General features: G+C 49.5%; 3 protein-coding genes across 6 annotated transcripts; 2 read left to right on the top strand and 1 right to left on the bottom strand.

Moving 5' to 3' along the window:
* Nucleotides 1-306: 306 nt before the first annotated feature.
* Nucleotides 307-3,780, top strand: si:dkey-225f5.4 (uncharacterized). The gene is made up of 9 exons (XM_037476506.2): nt 307-397; nt 1,792-1,885; nt 1,981-2,104; nt 2,189-2,346; nt 2,630-2,772; nt 2,845-3,022; nt 3,097-3,236; nt 3,345-3,507; nt 3,622-3,780. Exons 1-9 carry the CDS (start codon nt 381-383, stop codon nt 3,685-3,687), a joined length of 1,083 nt encoding a protein of 360 aa, XP_037332403.2. The 5' UTR covers nt 307-380; the 3' UTR covers nt 3,688-3,780.
* Nucleotides 3,781-4,636: 856 nt separating this feature from the next.
* med15 (mediator complex subunit 15) lies at nt 4,637-14,592 on the top strand. Of its 4 annotated transcripts, none has more exons than XM_037477224.2 (18): nt 4,637-4,790; nt 5,326-5,413; nt 5,503-5,554; nt 5,929-5,952; nt 6,033-6,197; nt 6,275-6,540; nt 9,700-10,050; nt 10,242-10,313; nt 12,266-12,349; nt 12,565-12,683; nt 12,753-12,880; nt 12,955-13,089; nt 13,182-13,245; nt 13,381-13,447; nt 13,541-13,698; nt 13,772-13,938; nt 14,022-14,120; nt 14,206-14,592. In XM_037477224.2, exons 1-18 carry the CDS (start codon nt 4,723-4,725, stop codon nt 14,340-14,342), a joined length of 2,244 nt encoding a protein of 747 aa, XP_037333121.2. In that variant the 5' UTR covers nt 4,637-4,722; the 3' UTR covers nt 14,343-14,592. The 4 variants fall into 4 exon arrangements, with proteins under 4 accessions (XP_037333121.2, XP_037333123.2, XP_037333122.2 ...); XM_037477226.2 differs by having other exon boundaries at nt 12,287-12,349; XM_037477225.2 differs by having other exon boundaries at nt 10,245-10,313.
* Nucleotides 14,593-14,618: 26 nt separating this feature from the next.
* Nucleotides 14,619-18,729, bottom strand: thoc6 (THO complex 6). The gene is made up of 13 exons (XM_037477251.2): nt 18,587-18,729; nt 16,663-16,754; nt 16,522-16,586; nt 16,351-16,454; nt 16,239-16,276; nt 16,111-16,159; nt 15,964-16,035; nt 15,790-15,892; nt 15,661-15,710; nt 15,501-15,563; nt 15,257-15,367; nt 14,848-14,976; nt 14,619-14,770 (listed from the first exon to the last, which is right to left on the bottom strand). The coding sequence occupies exons 1-13, from the start codon at nt 18,599-18,601 to the stop codon at nt 14,690-14,692; spliced, it is 972 nt and encodes a 323-aa protein (XP_037333148.2). The 5' UTR covers nt 18,602-18,729; the 3' UTR covers nt 14,619-14,689.
* Between the last annotated feature and the right edge of the window lie 267 nt (nt 18,730-18,996).

Raw genomic sequence — 18,996 nt, forward strand, 5'->3', positions numbered from 1 at the left:
GTTCTGCTCTGCTATTTTGTATTTTATTTGACTGTGTATATAATGTGCAATTTTAATTTCTCATTTTAATTACTGTACACTTTTACTACTATTACACACAAATGTCCCCTTGGGGATTAATAAAGTATATTTATCGATACAGTGCTTCCCCTAACATATCTCCCTAACATATTCATGTCAGCGTGTAACTGCCGCGCAGTTAAAAAATAACAAATAAATGAATTTAAAAAAAACATTTAATTATCTAGGAGTCACTGTAAATGTGAATATTGTCAATAAAGATTTTTCAAACGAATTCCTCATTGGCTTAAAATGCTGTGACGGCATCGTGGAGAAGCCAATCACATCGCTCGCGGCACCGCGGATATTTGAAAACAGAAATGGCTGAAGCTCAAGCGTAAGTCTTAAACATTTACATGCCATTTAATGTTGTGATTTATAATGAAACGTTTAACGAGGCTTCGCTTTAAAATAGTATTAAAGGTTCGTGAGTTATTTTGATCACACAAAATGTAAAATTGTATAATTAACGGCAGCGTCACCAAGCTAGCTGAAGCTAACGGCTAACGTTAGTTAACGATTGGGACGTACAGTACAGTAAGGCTCTGGCATGGTTCTGCAGCTGCGGCTTTTCGCGCAGTTGCATCGATGGACTTCATGGTCCTAAAAGACTTGCGCGTATTACAAAGCAACTCACCGCCAGAACAATAGGTGGAGTAACGGTTTTGTCGAATACGACCTAGATAATGACGTCGTTTGTTTGTTTATTTACCCGGTCTATATAAAAACATAAAAAGTAGAGACTTGTTTCCCCCCCGCATCGCCACCGCTGCTTCTCGTGACCGTATGTTGTACTGTGGCTGTCAGAGAATATTCTATATTCGGATATATATTCGCATTCTTGTAAAAACAGATATTCGAATACAAAAAAAACACACACATCATCACCAGCTGGTGCTGCTGTACTGACTTTATATTCCATGAATAAAACAGATGAGCTTTGATTATTGGCCGTTTCAGTTCACGTTAACCACAGCTCGCTCACAGCGTTCCATGTCGGTAACTCTGTAAACTTTAATTCATGCTCAGTATGGTTTCAGTCACTGAATGAAGCCTGCCATATTTGGGACAAGAATCGCGACCTTAAATTACACAAAAGTCTTGATCGGCACTCAGCTTTTGTTCATTGATGTCGTTCATTTAAACCGCTGAGAGGCCCAGGTCTGTGGCCTTTAGTTCATTTACTTATCTTTGTGTAACTAATGTGTTGTTGAATATGTTTCAACTTAAAAGAAAGTACCTATACCAGTAGGTATGTCTCATATGCATTAGTCCTGTTATTGACATGCCTAATGTGCAACCAGATATTCAAATATATTCAAACAAGTGTTTTTTTAAAGCAAATATTCAAACATCATTTTTGAGTAATTTTGGAAGCTCTGCTTTGTTAAACCCCTCAACTGGCTGACGTTTGTGGAGATCTCCCTCCATGAGCTGGAGGCCATCCGCGCGTCCTTATAGGCCACCAATGACGGCTTGTATCAGTCGTCATATTCACGGATTTCATTGACAAAAGCTCTTCAATCTGATTAATTCTCTCTTCAAAAATCTTCCTTTTAATAATGGCAGAATTATGCTACGAAACTGTAGCTTTTGGCACAAGTCTAGAACAATTAACACTGTGTGTGTGTGTGTGTGTGTGTGTGTGTGTGTGTCTCTGAAAATGCAGAAGCATAAACCAGGCTTAACTTCCTCTGCGTTACAGTATGAGCACCTTTGATCTGTTTGCAGGGTTCTGCGGCGCTGTGACCCGGCTCTGCTTGGTTCCCTCAGAGACTCAGAGCCGTGTGTCTCTGAAGCGGCCGGCATGGTTCCCTACCTCACGGTACTTGTACAGTCAAGTACTACTACAAGTACTCGTTGTGATGAGTTCATCTTATCAATACTTAAACGTCTTCATTGATCACTGCTGTGCTTCAGGACAGAAGACAAGTCCAGAAGGTTCTCGGCCGTCAGCTCTTCGTAGTGGACTCGATGATGTCACTGCTGGAGGGTCTGCAGTCTGCCCAGAACCTGGTGACTCAGCCCTGCCCCACCCAACCTGGTACGAAGAGAACACACAGAGTGCATACAGAGTACACACATAGTATGGACATTGTTTGGACGTGTGTGTGTGTGTGTGTGTCAGGAGGCGTGGCTCGCAGCAGGTGGAGGTGTCTGAGGGCAGACAGCAGGTCTGTGACGGAGGAGACGGAGACGTTGCTACGGACTCTGCAGGACAAAATACAACAAATACACAGCAGAAGACACACACTCACACAGTTGATCCAACATCTGCACAACAAGGTACACTCACACACTCCTCCACTTTACTCTCGTGTCCTACTCTTTGTTCCTCACCTTGTCCTCTAGTCTCTTGTCTCCTCTGATATCCTCGTCTCACCGTCTCTAGTCGTATACAATGATACGTGCACCCGTTGTCAGCTTTTTCACCCCTTATGAGTTTGCAAGTATGAAACCGAGGGGAAACACTGCTGTCCTCGCCTCCTCTAGTCATATCCTTGTTTCCTCTCCTTGTCTCAAACCTTGTCACCTTAGTTTTATCCTCTTCTCTGCTTGTGTCCTTCAGAAGGAGCAGTATGAACAGCTGGATGAGTCTCTGCTGAAGGCCTACAATGCACAGCAGTCATGTGACCATCAGCTCTCCCAGCTGAGGCCTGAGTTAGCAGTGGCGCTCGGTCAGGTGACCAGCTGGCAGCGAATCAGAGACGAGTGAGTGTTGTCCGGTCACGCGCTTATTGTTTGGTCGTTCTAATTGGTCACTAACTTTTTGTGACATGTCAGGCTCCAGGGGTATGTCTCTGCCGTACAGGACGTCATGCAGATCAACCTGCTGTCCTTCAACCAATCAGAGCTCTGTCTGGAACTCAGGCCACGCCCCTTTCCAGACATAGTGTCCAATGAGCCGGAGACACTGAAGCTTTCAATCACCTGGAGTCACAACGACCGCTTCACAATGCAGGTAACCTCCCCATCTACTCACCCTCCTGTCTGCTGATTGGTTGGACCTTCTAAAGGCTGCAGTGTCTCTTCTAGGTGACGGAGGGCCCTGCTGGTCTGGTGGAGGAGGGCCTGTGGTGCCGTCGGTCTGAACTGAGCTCCACCTTGCTGGAGGTGATGCAGCGTTACCTCACTCAGTTCCATCTGCTGTCTGAGATCCAGAGACTGAGATCCAGGTAAACCCCTCCTTTCTGTTCAAAGATCCCTGTCCCTCAGATCAATAATGAAATGGTTAGTGGGTGGGGCTGAGGAGCCTGACCTCTGACCTCTGTGCGTCCCTTCAGCTTTGCCATCGACTGGCATCCCGCTCAGCGGCTGCTGGTCTACTTGAAGAAGGCGCTGCTGGTGTGCCACCTGGAGGTGGAGGACGGGTATTCGACCCGCGGACAGACCCGCCTGCTCTCGGTACGCAGGGACGGACAAGCCCTAGAAATATCTGGACTGAAGGTACTGCTCACCTGAAGTACAAGTACAAAAGTACCAGCAGCAGATACTTAAAGTATAACAATAAAAGTAATCCTTAAATGAACATGAGATAACCTCTCCCCTCCTGTTTCTCAGCCTCTCGAATCTGATCTCACTCTCACTGGTTGGTTGGAGTTCCTCAGCGTTCATCCTCTCCTGTGACACTGCTCTTTCTCTGTGGTCATCCTCTCATTTGTCACATGACCGTTTTATGTCTGTTTGTATGTTTATACAAAATAAAAATCTGTTTCTAGACCAGAAGGAATTGTCAATCTGTGATTGATGAAAGGATTATTTATGTATTTTAATAGAACGTGAAGCACTCCAAACATGAACCATGTTCTCAGGTTGAGGCTTTTATTTTAACACATTGTTGAGACATTTGAGACTATATAAGTTATGTAAATACGTCAAGTGGACAAGTGCAGCCAGAAGACAGCAAAATGGTTTGAAAAGCTTCCTGTTAAATGTGGAAACACAAGTTTTTGCATCCAGCTTCAATTTAAATATTTGAAAAGGTTTGGGGTGCAGGAGGCGCGTGGACCTCCCTGGAGGGCGGGTTCTGGTTCTGAGGCCTTGGAGGAGTTTGTCCCAGAGGAGCTGGAAGCATGTGACGCTGATGATGATCTGAACACCTCGATGGTGTTGGACACACATCTTCTGGTCCAGCAGAGCGTACAGCACAGATGCTGCTGGTTTCCATCATCACAATAAATCACGTGGTTACAATCCGCTCCGTTGCTGCAGCAACACAGTTTTCAAAGTAAAACGCCTGACCAAAAGTTATTGTAACATATTTGTTTTGCACATTGTTTTTCAATCTGCTTCTTATTGTGTAAATCACACTGTATTTCATATTGTGCGTACTGGCTCCAAATGTAGTATTTGATATTGTGGAAGTAGTGCTAGTTTTGTTACATAGCATTTCACAGTACTTACTACTCGGTGTGTGTAACTGGAGGTACTTGTACAGCTCAGTGTGTATTCCTAGTGGTACTTGTACTACTCGGTGTATGCAACTGGAGGTACTTGTACTGCTCAGTATTATTAGAAGTACTTCCTCGCTCGTCCAGAACGCGGCGGTACCGAGTTTTTTTTCTCCAGAAAACACAGCAGCCGCCATTTTGCTCCGAGCGGAAGGAGGAAGAGCAGGAGGAAAACATTCAACTCTTCCAGCACGAACCCGTCCTTTCTGCCATGGAGGTCCCGGGACCGGACAGCGACTGGAGGAGTCCGCAGTTCCGGCAGAAAGTCGTCGCTCAGATGTGAGACGGTTGTTTTCTGTGTTGTGTTTTGGGGCTAAAATCAGTGTTACTGGTGTCTGGTGAGAAAGCCCGAGGAGCTAAGCTAACATTAGCTCCACAGGAAAGCACGTCACCTCAGAGCGCGCTTCAAAAGGGTCCAATTTAAAACGGAACCATCGAAAGCCAGCGGGACCCCGAGCCTACGAACCCGGGTGGGGGGTGTTTACAACGCTGCGCGTCCCCGTTTTAATTCGGCCTGCGTACAATTAAGAAATAAACAGTCGATCATGTTTTATTATTAGCATTTTAGCTGCTAACTTGAAGTTCATTCAGCGGGTTCAGTTAACTCTTTGCCTCAAACATTAATGTGTTTAACGTTCATAACGTCACAACGGTTTTATAACCTTGCTGCCAAATAATAATTTTGTACACAAAGACTGTTTCTCTGTAGTTCTTATTCACATTACTTCTTTAAAATTGACACGTGACCACCATCTGTGGGCTGATCAGCTTTGATCTGCTGATTATCGGCTATTGATCCTAATGTCCCCCCCAGCGAGGAGGCGATGAGGAAGGCAGGAACTGCACACACTAAGTCGAGCAACGACATGGAAAACCATGTTTATGTCAAAGCCAAATCCAGAGTAAGTATAATACATTGAAATCTATCTGCATGGATGAACATGTGCGTCTCAGATGTGTGAACGTGACGCGTCTCACTCCTTCTTCACAGGAGGAGTATTTGTCTCTGGTGGCGAGGCTCATCATTCACTTTAGAGACATCCGTAAGTGTCCAACGTTTAACTCTAAGGAAGCTTCTTTCATTTCTGTCACATTTTTCTGTCTGTTTTCATTTTCAAAATAAAAGTCCTGAGCCTCAGTAGTCAAACTCAAACTTTTTAGTTTAAAATACCTGAAATAATCCATTGTTTTGTCAACAATATTACTTAAATATCCTGTGTTTACGCCAGCCAGACCCAATATTAAACTATTGACAATCTTCCATCATCTCCTTTCTGCTGTGTTCATTTCCTGAAGAGAATAGAATGAACGGTTTATTATTTTAAACGACATGACCGTGGGAAAGATGCAGCCTGTCTGTGATCAGCTTTGATTAAGGGATGAACAGACACGGTAACACCTTGTGTCTCATTCACAGATAAGAAGACGCACGGAGGTCCAGGTGAGTGGACTCTGGTTCTGGTTCACTTCTTTTCCTCTGCCGGACTCGCCTAACCCCATCTGGTCTGCCTTTTCCGTCAGATCCCATGAACGCCCTGACTAACCTGACTGGGGTCGGGGGGGGGCCCGGCGTCATGGGGATGGGGCCTCGGCCCTCCACCGCTCCGGTGGTGGGGATGGGTTCCATGGGGCCGATGCAGATCAGCCAGCATCCCATGGCGGGGGTGGCCGGAAACCCGCAAGCTAGTGAGTGTGTCTCCTGTGTGTGTGACCTGACCTCTTGACCAGGTTGTGTCCTTCATCTCCTTCTCTCCCCCCTGCAGTCGGGGCTCCGGGACAGATGCCGATGCAGCAGATGGTGCCGCAGTTCCAACAGTTCCAGCAGCAGAACAGCATGCAGCAGCAGCAGCAGTTCCAGGTGCAGCAGCAGCTGAGGATGCAGCAGCAGCAACAGCAGCAGCAACAGCAGCAGCAGCAACAACAACAACAACAACAACAACAACAGCAACAGCAGCAACACCACCAGAACCAGCAACTTCAGCAGCAGCACCAGAACCAGCAGGCACAGAACCAGCAGCAGCAGAACCAAGTATGTAGCCTTGCTGCGAGACCCCTCGGGCGGTTGATTAAATCGAGATGTTCAAGGTTAATACTTCAGTTGTACTTTTGTTTTATATAAGAACAAACCAACAAATGGCCCATTTGGGTCGAAATGAAGAGGACAAGCTGTGAGCCGTTGAGGATGGGGTGCAGGGGAAGCAGGTGAAGGCGAGGTTGAACAGGTGGCTTTATAGGGGTTGTTTAAGTGATGACGGGGTGGGAGCTGGACGGATGGGAGGGCCTTCCAGGGGGGGGTGCAGTGGCTGAGAAGGCCCTTTCGCCCCAGCTCCAGCACTTGGTCCTGATGGTCTTCCGGGTGTTGGCATCGGCGGACCTGAGGCAACAGGTCGCAGCATGGAGGGGGAGGTGGGGGCCAGGTTGCTTAGGGCTTTGTAGGTGAGTAGTAATGATTTGAAGTCTATCCGGTAGCGTTGGACCGGGGGATGTGTTGATGGCGGCGGGGGGGTGTGAGCAGTCGAGTGGCAGACTTCTGCACGTATTGGAGTTGTATTCAGCTGTTGCAGGGGTTGAGTCTGGAGGTCATGAGGGCATGGATGAGAGTTTCTGTAATGACAGAAGAGGAGAAGGAGGACCGGAGCTTTGCAGTGTTGCTGAGGTGGAAGAAGGCAGTCTTGGTGATGTGGTTGGGGTCGAGCATGGTACCGAGGTGTCCAAGCAGGTTGGAGCGGGTGACGATGGAACCATCAATGTTTAGAGAGAAGGGCTGAGCGGATGAGGGTGGTAGGGCTGATGATCAGTATTTCAGATTTATTGCAGTTGAGTTTGAGAAGGTTCTGTTGCATCCAGGATGTACATTACATGTCATTTAGCTGACGCTTTTATCCAAAGCGACGTACAATAAGTGCATTTCCACATAGATACAAACTCAGAAAACAAGTAACAAGAAAGTACATTTTTCATCAAATAAGCAGTTACAAAACATGTTATAGAAAAGTGCTATTATAAGTACAATTCAAGTGCTATCATTTGTTAGTGCTACGGTTTGCTAGTGTTTTAGTCAAGGTAGAGTCTAAAAAGGTGTGTCTTGAGTTTTCGACGGAAGATGTAGAGGCTCTCTGCAGTCCTGATGTCATCGGAGAGCTCATTCCACCATCTGGGAGCAGGACAGCAAAGAGTCGCGATCTCGTCGAGTGCTTTTCTCTCAGTGAGGGAGGAACAAGCCGCTTGGCAGATGCAGATCGAAGTGTGCGGGTTGGGATGTAGGGTTTCACCATGTCCCGGATGTAGACTGGTCCCGATCCATTCACAGCATGGTACGTCAGTACCAATGTTTTGAACTGGATGCGGGCAGCCACTGGTAACCAATGAAGTGAACGGAGAAGCAGTGTGGTGTGGGAGTATTTCGGAAGGTTGAAGACCAGTCGAGCTGCTGCATTCTGGATGAGCTGCAGTGGTTGTATGGCGGTACCTGGGAGACCCGCCAGCAGAGAGTTGCAGTAGTCAAGGCGGGAGATGACAAGAGCATGAATCAGTACCTGTGCCGGCTTCTGAGTGAGAAGGGGACGTATTCTCCTGATGTTGTAGAGCGTGTATCTACAGGATCGTGTCGTCGCTGCGATGTTGGCAGTCAGGGAGAGTTGGGAGTCAAGTGTCACGCCGAGGTTCCTGGCACTCTGAGTGGGCGTTAACACAGAGTTGCCGAAGTTAACGGTCAGGTCCTGGGTGGGCGAGGTTCTTCCAGGGAAGAAAAGTAGTTCGGTCTTGTCGGGGGTTGATCTTCAGGTGATGAGCGGACATCCACTGGGAGATGTCAGTCAGACATGCAGAGATCCGTGCCGCCACCTGAATGTCCGAGTCGGGGAAGGAGAGAATTAGTTGCGTGTCGTCGGCATAGCTGGGATAGGAAAAACCGTGCGAGCGAATGACAGAGCCGAGAGAGTTGGTGTAAATTGAGAAGAGGAGGGGACCCAGGACGGAGCCCTGAGGAACTCCAGTTGTAAGGGGACAAGGTTCCGACACTGATCCTCCCCAGGTTACCCGGTAGGTGCGACCGTCAAGGTAGGATGAGAGAAGAGAGAGCGCGGATCCTGTGACACCAAGTTCCTGAAGGGCGGGGATAAGGATCTGGTGGTTTACTGTGTCGAATGCTGCAGAAAGGTCCAGTAGGATGAGCACGGAGGCGAGCGAGGCGCCTCTAGCAGCGTGGAGTTGTTCTGTGACAGCGAGGAGAGCAGTCTCTGTGGAATGGCCCGCCTTGAAGCCTGACTGGTGGGGGTCTAGGAGGTTGTTACTATGGAGGTAGGAGGAGAGTTGGTTGAAGATGGCTCGTTCAATTGTTTTGGACAGGAAGGGAAGGAGGGATACCGGTCTGTAGTTGTTTACTTCCGAAGGGTTGAGGGTGGGTTTCTTCAGAAGTGGGTTAACTCTTGCTTCCTTCAAGGTGTTGGGGAAACAGCCAGATAACAAAGCATTGTTAATGAGACATGTGAGGAAGGGAAGAAGATCAGGGGCGATCGACTGTAGGATATGGGATGGGATGCGGTCAAGGGGGCAGGTGGTGGGACGGGCAGAGGTTATTAAGGTAAGGACTGTAATGTCAGTGAGACAGGCAGTGAGGGTGGAGTCGGTGACTGCGGTGATGGTCTTGGAGGAGAAGTCAATTTGGGTGTCATCGGCGTAGAAGGATGATTTTTCCAAAGGGAAGGATGTTAATAAAGAAGAGTAGAGGACCAAGCACGGACCCTTGGGGGACACCGTGGGTACTTGAGGAGGTGGAGGATTTACAGTTGTTTATGTCAATGAATTGATGTTGGTCTGAGAGATGTGAGGTGTACCAGGAGAGCACAGGGCCAGGTACACCAAGGGAGTACTGCATTGATGATGGTTGATAATGTCGAAGGCATGAAGATGAGGATAGTGAGGAGGCCAGAGTCAGAGGAGAGGAGAGGAGAGGAGAGAGGAGTATGTCACTTGTTATTTTCTGTGCTGTGTTTTGAGTGGAAGCTGGATTTGAGGGGTTTGTAGAGGTTATGGAGATTGAGTTGTGATGCCAAAGCTTTCTCAAGGACGTTGGACGGGTAGGGAGGTTGGAGACTGGTCAGTGGTTGTTTAGACAAAGAAAAGATCACTCTTTAGTTGCTCCTAACATCACGTATACTGACACCTGTCCTTCATGCTCTGTGATCAGATGCACCAGAACAGGATTCAGCAGCAGCAGCAGCAGCAGATGCTGCAGCTCCAGCAGCAGCAGCTCCAGCAGCAGCAGCTCCAGCAGCAGCATGCCCAGGCCCAGGCCCAGGCCCAGGCCCAGGCCCAAGCCCATGCCCATGCTCAAGCTCAAGCTCAAGCCCAAGCCCAGGCTCAAGCCCAGGCTCAAGCCCAGGCTCAAGCCCAGGCTCAAGCCCAAGCTCAAGCCCAAGCTCAAGCTCAAGCCCAAGCTCAATCCATCCATCTCATGGTGCAGCAGCAGCAGCAGCAGCAGCAGCCGCCGGGTCAGCACAACTTGCTCAATCAGCAACTGAAGATCCAGGCCTTGCAGGTAAGTCTCAATGTGGTTCTTATTGCTGGAAGCTGGTCGGCCATTGAACTCAGTGGAGTATTACATCACTATGGATTCACTCCAACTCACCCCTGTGTGTGTGTGTGTGTGTGTGTGTGTGTGTGTGTGTGTGTGTGTGTGTGTGTGTGTGTGTGTGTGTGTGTGTGTGTGTGTGTGTGTGTGTGTAAAAGCAGGCCCGTGCAACGTTGCAGCAAGCTGCAACTCAGGCGCAGCACAACGCCACAGCAGGCGCTCCAGGGCAGGTGAGTGCAGCCAGGAGCTCTATGTGTGATCACCTGTGGGAGGAGTCACGGTGGAGTGTGTAGAAGGACTTTCATTTGGCGTCAAGGAAGTTCTGATACCGTTGGTCACCTGAGAGGGAAAGCAGGCCATGTGGCCACGTGTCAACCATAAAATCCTCTTTGGGGGGGGTCAGAGTTTTGGAAGAGCTTCTGAGGTCCTGAGGCTCCTCAACAGAGGGGGGGGGGCTCGAGTTGCCGAAGGATATTGTTGGCTTGCCTTGTACCTTGTAGTTGGCCTGTTAGCGTGTTAGCTAGTTAGCAGCGCGTTGTAGCTGCTGTTGTTGCCACCAGAGCTCGACGGACTTTGCAATGAATCGTTTTCTGATCAGAGCCACACAGCAGAGACAGAGCTCCTCTGCTCACTGTGTGAAAGTATCTCACACAAGTAAATGTCATTTTAATGCCTCGTCACTCTGACCAATCAGAGGCTTCATCCAATGAGAATAATGATCTCAGCTCTTTCAGAATAAGTAGATAAAGAATCTAATTAATAGTTCTGAGGATAAATGTACTGTATCAGCATCGTGTGTGTGAATCTGTATATTAATATTATTCACAATCAGACAAGTGATCAAATGAAGCAGTGAAACATCCAGAAGTTTATTAAGAGACAAATGAACCAACAGAACTTTACCAAGCCGCTTTCCAGATGTTCTCTGCATCGCAGCATGGACACACATGGACACTATGAGACAGTATGAGGGACAGTGTGTGGGACATTGTGTTGGACACTGTGGGACATTGTGAGACAGTGTGTGGGACATTGCGTGAGACAGTGTGGACACTGTGGGACATTGTGTGAGACAGTGTGTGGGACATTGTGTTGGACACTGTGGGACATTGTGAGACAGTGTGTGGGACATTGTGTGAGACAGTGTGTTGGACACTGTGGGACATTGTGTGGGACATTGTGTGAGACACTGTGAGACATTGTGGGACACTATGTGAGACATTGTGAGACACTGTGTGGGACACTGTGAGACAGTGTAACTGTCTCACAATGTCCCGCAATGTCTCACAGTGTGTGGGACACTGAGACATTGTGGGACAGTGTGTGAGACACTATGTGGGACAGTGTGTGAGACACTATGTGAGACACTATGTGGGACATTGTGGGACAGTGTGTGAGACACTATGTGGGACAGTGTGTGGGACATTGTGAGACAGTGTGTGGGACAGTGTGTGAGACACTATGTGGGACAGTGTGTGAGACACTATGTGAGACACTATGTGGGACATTGTGGGACAGTGTGTGAGACACTATGTGGGACAGTGTGTGGGACATTGTGAGACAGTGTGTGGGACAGTGTGTGAGACATTGTGAGACACTATGTGAGACATTGTGGGACATTGTGAGACAGTGTGGGACATTGTGTGGGACACTGTGAGACACTGTGTGAGACAGTGTGAGACATTGTGGGACAGTGTGTGGGACATTGTGAGACACTCTGAGACATTGTGGGACACATTGTGGGACACTATGTGAGACATTGTGGGACATTGTGAGACAGGGTGTGGGACAGTGTGAGGGACACTGTGTGGGACAGTATAGATACAGTCTGTGGGACAGTGGACGCTCGGCTGCAGCGTGTGGTCTTCATCACGTAACGTTACGGCTCCAGAAGGTCTTCTTGTAAATAAATGCTTCCTGTCTTCATCGTCTATGGCGCTCGTACAGGAAGTGATGTCATAACGGGTCTTTGTGATGTCATAGATCTGTCTCCCTATAAAAGGTTAATCTAACTGATGTCGCTCCTTCATCAATGAGGAAGAGTGTGGTGAACTAATCCAGCAGGTTCAAGTAGTTTGATGCGTTGCAGTGAGCCACGTACAGGGTGCAGGTGTCTTTGTCCACATGCAGCATGTGGGGGAGGGACACAGTGCTAACCTGTCCTATTGTGTGTCCTCTAAAGTTGGTCCGTCCTGTGATGCAGATTCCAACCCGGATGCCTCAGAACCCCCCCACCCCCGCCGTAGGAGGACAGCCAACACAGCAGGTATTTATCCCCAGTTGGACCTCTGACCTCTGACCCCTCCATGTCCACCATGTGTAAGCTATGCAGCTTGTTCATACAGTTACCCGCCCAACTGCATGCTGGGTACAGCCCGCCATCACCAGACTACTGTCGCTACATGAAAAGAGGCCCAAAGGGGAGGAGCCGTGAAAACCATTCGTTGCCAAGGTATTCAGTCTCTTCTCGCCCAATCACAGACCCAACAGCAGCCGGTGATGTCATCGCCTTCACCTGGGCAGGTGCAAACCCCGCTGTCGATGCCTCCCCCCCCTCAGCCGTCACCCCAGCCCCCCCCCTCACAGCCCAACTCAGCCAGGTACGACCCGGCCTCCCACTAGGCGACCGCTGTTCTGCTTCATGCTCAGTTTCCTCACACTGTGTGCAGCTCCGGTCCCACTCCGTCCCCGGGGGGGTTTCAGCCCAGTCCGTCCCCTCAGCCCTCACAGAGCCCCGCCACCGCCAGGACCCCCCTCAACTACGGCGTGCCCTCACCTGGACCGCTCAACACCCCAGGTACGCCAACGGGACCAGCAAACTGTCTCACCTGTCCCATCCTTTGTCTCACCTGTCCCCCTCTTGTCTTGCAGGGAACCCCGGCTCTGTGATGAGTCCACCTGGATCCACGTCTCTGGAGGACCAGCAGTACATGGAGAAGCTCAAACAGCTGTCTAAATACATTGAACCTCTGCGCAGGATGATCAATAAGATCGACAAGAACGAAGGTCCGATAACCCGCCGACCCACGAAGGACCTCGTGGTCTCTGCAGCATCATTCGTCTCCATGACGATACTAATGTTGTGTTTGTGACGACAGACAGGAAGAAGGACCTGAGTAAGATGAAGAGTCTGTTGAACATCCTGACGGATCCAAACACCAGGTAGAGTCCTCCTCAATGCGACCCGTCTGTCCCCTGACCCGTCTGTCCCCTGACCCGTCTGTCCCGAGACCCGTCTGTCCCCTGACCCGTCTGTCCCCTGACCCGTCTGTCCCCTGACCCGTCTGTCCTCGTCAGGTGTCCCCTGAAGACGCTGCAGAAGTGTGAGATCGCTCTGGAGAAGCTGAAGAACGACATGGCCGTGGTGAGTCTCAGGCACCAAAGGTCACGGAAGAAGTGTTGGTGGTTGCCATGGTGACCAGCGGGTTGTGATGTAACGCTGTGACCCTGTTTCCAGCCCACCCCCCCGCCCCCCCAGCTGCCCAACAAGCAGCAGTACCTGTGCCAACCGCTGCTGGACGCCGTCATGGCCAACATCCGCTCGCCCGTCTTCAACCACTCGCTGTACCGCACCTTCGCCCCCGCCATGACCGCCATCCACGGACCCCCCATCACGTACGTCTGGGGGGGGTGTCACGCAGGTCTAGGGAAGAATTGGTAGCTGACCCGTTGTGGTACTGGTTCCTAGGGGGCCCAACTTCTCCGGGAGGAAGAGGAAGCACGAGGAAGACGAGCGTCAGTCGATCCCAAACATCCTTCAGGGAGAAGTCGCTCGGCTCGACGTCAAGTTCCTGGTGAACCTGGACCCGTCCTACTGCAGCAACAACGGGACCGTGCACCTGGTCTGCAAGCTGGGTGAGGACCAGGAGACCCTAGAACCAGATCACATGACCGACCACTAGCGCGTGTTCTCACCCCTCGGTCTCTTACCTCCTCAGATGATAAGAACCTCCCCAGTGTTCCTCCTCTGCAGCTCAGCGTACCAGCAGATTACCCGGATCAGAGTCCTTACTGGGCCGACGAGGGGGACCAGTACGGTGAGACCACAACCACTTGGTCTCCATGTGGTTGTATACCGACCATGTCTGTGACCGTGTGATGATTGATGTCCTGCTCCTCCAGGTGCCAACGGCTTCCTGCAGACGGTCCACAGAAACATGACGTCCAAACTCCTGCAGCTCCCCGACAAACACTCTGTGACGGAGGTTCTGAACACCTGGGCCCAGAGCGTCCGCCAGGCCTGTCTGTCTGCCGCCTGAAGCCCCGCCCCCAGGCCTGCCTGAAGCCCCGCCCCCGTCAACGCCACGGCGTCGTTCCTTAGTCCCTGAAGGCCCCATGTTTCTAGCAGCTTGTACATAAAATGAACTCTTCCAAACAGGAAACGGTGCTCGTCTGTCCCGATATATATTCTGCCCCTGAATGCAACGTGTGGTCTACTTGGTACCAGTTCATTTCCACAGAAGAAACTAACTTTGCTTCTGCTATCGTAATAAACTTCAGTTCAAATTTTTTAAATCATGAATCAAGTCTCTGAATTTGAAGGATATCAAACATTTTATTATCTTCAAAATAACGATTACAAAACTGTCAAATAAACACTGATGCGTTAGAAGGTGAAGGAGAAGGTCCTGTAGGACAGGTTGGTGAACACGTCGATGTGATCGCTGCTTCCTCCCACCGTCAGCACCTGAACATCAGACATGAGTCTTTAGCCTTTGAATGCATCATCATCATCATCATCATGCGGTGTGTTCAGGGACTCACTCTGTAATCGGTGCTGTTGGTGTTGAGCTGCATGGTGTTGAGACTCTGAGGAGAACACGGAATCTGAGCTTTGACTTCTCCTCCAAGCAGACAGTGAGAGACGGATGGGCCGTCTCCTACGGCCAGGATCTGGGGGGGGGGGGGGATGTAGTATTTAAACTACGATGAGTACGTTTTACTTTTAAAACAAGGATTGACAGGTTTTCTACTTCGAGTGTCTCTGTAGCAGCTGGAAGGAGAATCATGTGATTCTAGATTAATGCTCGTTGTGGAGGAACTAAAGACACTTTCATGTTGGGATTGGAGCGCTGCATCGCTCATCTACAGAGTCACAGATTACTAGTCAGATGATCCCTGAGCTACGGGTGGTTTTGGGGTTTAGTTTATTTGTGAGTACGAGACGTCTCACCATGTCCTGGTAGAAGCTGGTCTGTCTCTGGCAGCCAATCAGAGGGAAGATGGAGGTGGGAGACAGAGAGCGGAGATGCCACAGAGAGAGAGACGGACCCCCACCACACAGCTGGAGGACAGGAAGAAGTCATCAGCCGTGTGCGTGTGTGTGCGTGTGTGTGTGTGTGTGTGTGTGTGTGTGTGCGTGTGTGTGCGTGTGTGTGTGTGTGTGTGTGTGTGTGTGTGTGTGTGTGTGCACTCACCATCCAATCAGAGTCCGTTGTCACACAGCTGATCCATTTACCAAACTGAGGCCGAGCACAACTCTGAAACCAACACAGTCACTTTACTACGAGGAGGAGCACAGTGGGAGAGAGGAGGAGGAGGAGGAGGAGGAGGGATGAGCTCCATGTGAAGTGTCACCTCGTACTTGTGGACCTCGATGCAGTGGACACACTGACCCGTCCTGCTGTCTGAAACAATTCACAATGTTCCTTTTAATAACTAAGCTGTGGACTGGGGCAAAGATGCGCCCCCCCCCCCCCCACTCACCCCACATCCGCACGGCTCCGTCCTCCCCCCCCGACAGGATCTCGCCCTCGCGGCCCCTGACGCTCACGCAGTGGACGTAGTCCGAGTGGCCCTGCAGGACGGACTGGAGATGCAGAACCAGCGTGAGTCCCGGGTTCCCCGCTGGAGGCGGAGCTTCACGTGACCCCCACTCACCTTGAACAGGCCGCTCTCCAGGTCCAGGATGTGAACGTTGTTGTCTCCTCCAGCCAGAACCAGACTGTTGTCCTGAGGAAGAGGGAGAGGAGCACTTGATGGACTACTCGCTCACTGACATATAGACCTACGTGAAGCGCTGCTCACTCTGGAGTTGAAGGTCATGGAGTTGATCTCTGGGATTTCGAGGCTTGACCTGAGGACCAGAAGCACAACGTTAGAGAAGCAGGCAGGGGGACGGGGGGACGGGGACGAGACAGACAGGCGAGTCTCACTTGTAGTTGGGTCTCTTGGTCCACAGAGGTTTGGTGTTCTGAGGAGACAAAGGGAAGCATCAATCACCTGGACACACGTTGTTCCTCCTCGGCCACGTTACAGAGCGCCTACCTTCTTGATGAGCTCGGCCCAGCTCCAGCAGCTCACCTCCCCGTTCCCCGCGCTGAGGAGGTGACACTCGTTGGAGAGGAGCGAGAACACGGGGCCTTCATGAGCTGAGGGAGAACGTGGGACATTAGACAGCTCCACCAGATGCTCCTCCCGGACTCTGCTTCCACTCACCTGAGAAGGTCAGGACGGGTTTCTGACTCTGGGCCGTGGCGTCTGGACTTAAAGCGGCAGACAGGCTGCAACACCATCAATAATAAGATCAGTTCAATGCCAAAAGGGGACCAGAAGGCCGCTTGGCTTCACAAGCTTCACCTGAACACTGCAATCTCTCCGTAGTTGTTTCCTGCTGCGAGAAACCGTCCACAGGGAGAGAAACTCTGCGAGAAGACGGACATGTGGAGGAGCTGCAGGAGAGAGGAGGTAGGACAAAGGAGAGGAGAAGGAACCAAAAAAAGATTGTACTTGAATCGGCACATCAGGGGTCAACAGGTGTCCGGCCTCTAAATGTGTTAAAGCCCTCACAGACCCGGCGACGTCTCTGAGGTCAGGGGTCAGTGAGACACTAGGTATGTTCCGCTTTGTGACACTTGTGAAAATAACGAGATGAATTCATCAGCAAACATATTGCAGGAAATCTTCAAAATGCATCACAACCACTGCAGCAGTGTTTAAGATCATTTTATCTTTTAAGTCCATGTACTTGGTTCCTTTTAAGTCCATGTACTTGGTTCCTTTTAAGTCCATGTACGTGGTTCCTTTTAAGTCCATGTACTTGGTTCCTTTTAAGTCCATGTACGTGGTTCCTTTTAAGTCCATGTACGTGGTTCCTTTTAAGTCCATGTACTTGGTTCCTTTTAAGTCCATGTACGTGGTTCCTTTTAAGTCCATGTACTTGGTTCCTTTTAAGTCCATGTACGTGGTTCCTTTTAAGTCCATGTACTTGGTTCCTTTTAAGTCCATGTACTTGGTTCCTTTTAAGTCCATGTACTTGGTTCCTTTTAAGTCCATGTACGTGGTTCCTTTTAAGTCCATGTACTTGGTTCCTTTTAAGTCCATGTACGTGGTTCCTTTTAAGTCCATGTACTTGGTTCCTTTTAAGTCCATGTACGTGGTTCCTTTTAAGTCCATGTACTTGGTTCCTTTTAAGTCCATGTACGTGGTTCCTTTTAAGTCCATGTACTTGGTTCCTTTTAAGTCCATGTACTTGGTTCCTTTTAAGTCCATGTACGTGGTTCCTTTTAAGTCCATGTACTTGGTTCCTTTTAAGTCCATGTACTTGGTTCCTTTTAAGTCCATGTACTTGGTTCCTTTTAAGTCCATGTACGTGGTTCCTTTTAAGTCCATGTACTTGGTTCCTTTTAAGTCCATGTACTTGGTTCCTTTTAAGTCCATGTACGTGGTTCCTTTTAAGTCCATGTACTTGGTTCCTTTTAAGTCCATGTACGTGGTTCCTTTTAAGTCCATGTACTTGGTTCCTTTTAAGTCCATGTACTTGGTTCCTTTTAAGTCCATGTACGTGGTTCCTTTTAAGTCCATGTACTTGGTTCCTTTTAAGTCCATGTACTTGGTTCCTTTTAAGTCCATGTACTTGGTTCCTTTTAAGTCCATGTACTTGGTTCATTAGGCTGCACCTTATCGCGCGGTTAGCCAAACGACCACCAACAGGTAACATGGTGATGTGCAGTGTTCTTCCCTTGATGGAACTGATCCAGATGTGTCGTGGTGAAGAAGCCTCTTGAAGTCTCTACACGTGTCTGCTGGACCCTTTGTGGACACTGAGGAGCTGCAGTGATTCTGCCTTTGGACGGTTTAGCTTCATAGGGATCGAATCCAGGTTGTTGTTTAATTTAATTCATCTCATACGTGGCACTGATGGATATGTGATGCACTTTGAAGATTGATAGCAATGTTCACCACGTAAACCAGTAGCTTCACGAACCGGGAGGACCTTCTGGGATTTATTAACGTTTATTCACCAACATCTTCAAACTCTCACGTGACACGTGCGCGTCTCTAGACGTGTTCATCCTTTAATAAGAAGACGCTCCTCACTGAGCCTCGACGCTCTTTTACCTGCGTGAACCTTAATCTCTGTAAATGCACACATGATCTATTGGTCCGACATTTTAACGCCAATAGCATGCTAACAACAAAGCGGAGCTAACAGCAGGCCGAAGCCCGGGCTTTGCTTTGACCACCGGCTCGCGTTGGTGCTCGTAATAACGGGATGATTTACCTCCACGGGGCCCATCGCGCTCCAACACACCACGTGGGTTTAACGGCGGACACCGGAGAGCACCGGCGGGAAGAAAAGCGCGATTCTCCCCCGATGCTTCGGACCGAGCGGAACACGGGCGCGGGAATATGACGTCAGGACTGAAGCGATGGCTTCTGGGAGAAGTAGTTTTTCTCATTCGTAGGAAGGTGAAATTCTAATGAAATAATATCAAGAGTAATATTAAACTGTTGCTCTACATTAAAAAGTGCTTGTTGTACGTCTGAGCTTTAGTCCGGTAAAATGTGATGATTAAATAGCACTGAAACGCACAGCATTTGTATCACATGATGAACGCGTGCCGGTGAAATGACCTCCACGTGTAATTAACGCTGATGATCCAGCGGGAGACTGGATCGGTTCGGTTCGGT

Source organism: Pungitius pungitius, chromosome 12 (assembly GCF_949316345.1).
Source record: "Pungitius pungitius chromosome 12, fPunPun2.1, whole genome shotgun sequence".
In the NCBI taxonomy this organism is placed as follows: domain Eukaryota; kingdom Metazoa; phylum Chordata; class Actinopteri; order Perciformes; family Gasterosteidae; genus Pungitius; species Pungitius pungitius.

Coding starts and splice junctions, on each gene's coding strand:
- thoc6 (XM_037477251.2), bottom strand. Junction 15,893..15,963: donor TGGAGAGCGGCCTGTTCAAG/GTGAGTGGGGGT, acceptor CTGCATCTCCAG/TCCGTCCTGCAGGGCCACTC. Junction 15,564..15,660: donor TCGAGGTCCACAAGTACGAG/GTGACACTTCAC, acceptor TGTTGGTTTCAG/AGTTGTGCTCGGCCTCAGTT.
- med15 (XM_037477224.2), top strand. CDS start 4,723: ATGGAGGTCCCGGGACCGGACAGCGACTGGAGGAGTCCGCAGTTCCGG. Junction 10,314..12,265: donor CAGCAGGCGCTCCAGGGCAG/GTGAGTGCAGCC, acceptor TGTCCTCTAAAG/TTGGTCCGTCCTGTGATGCA. Junction 14,121..14,205: donor CGACGAGGGGGACCAGTACG/GTGAGACCACAA, acceptor CTGCTCCTCCAG/GTGCCAACGGCTTCCTGCAG.
- si:dkey-225f5.4 (XM_037476506.2), top strand. Junction 1,886..1,980: donor GCATGGTTCCCTACCTCACG/GTACTTGTACAG, acceptor GCTGTGCTTCAG/GACAGAAGACAAGTCCAGAA. Junction 3,023..3,096: donor ACGACCGCTTCACAATGCAG/GTAACCTCCCCA, acceptor TGTCTCTTCTAG/GTGACGGAGGGCCCTGCTGG.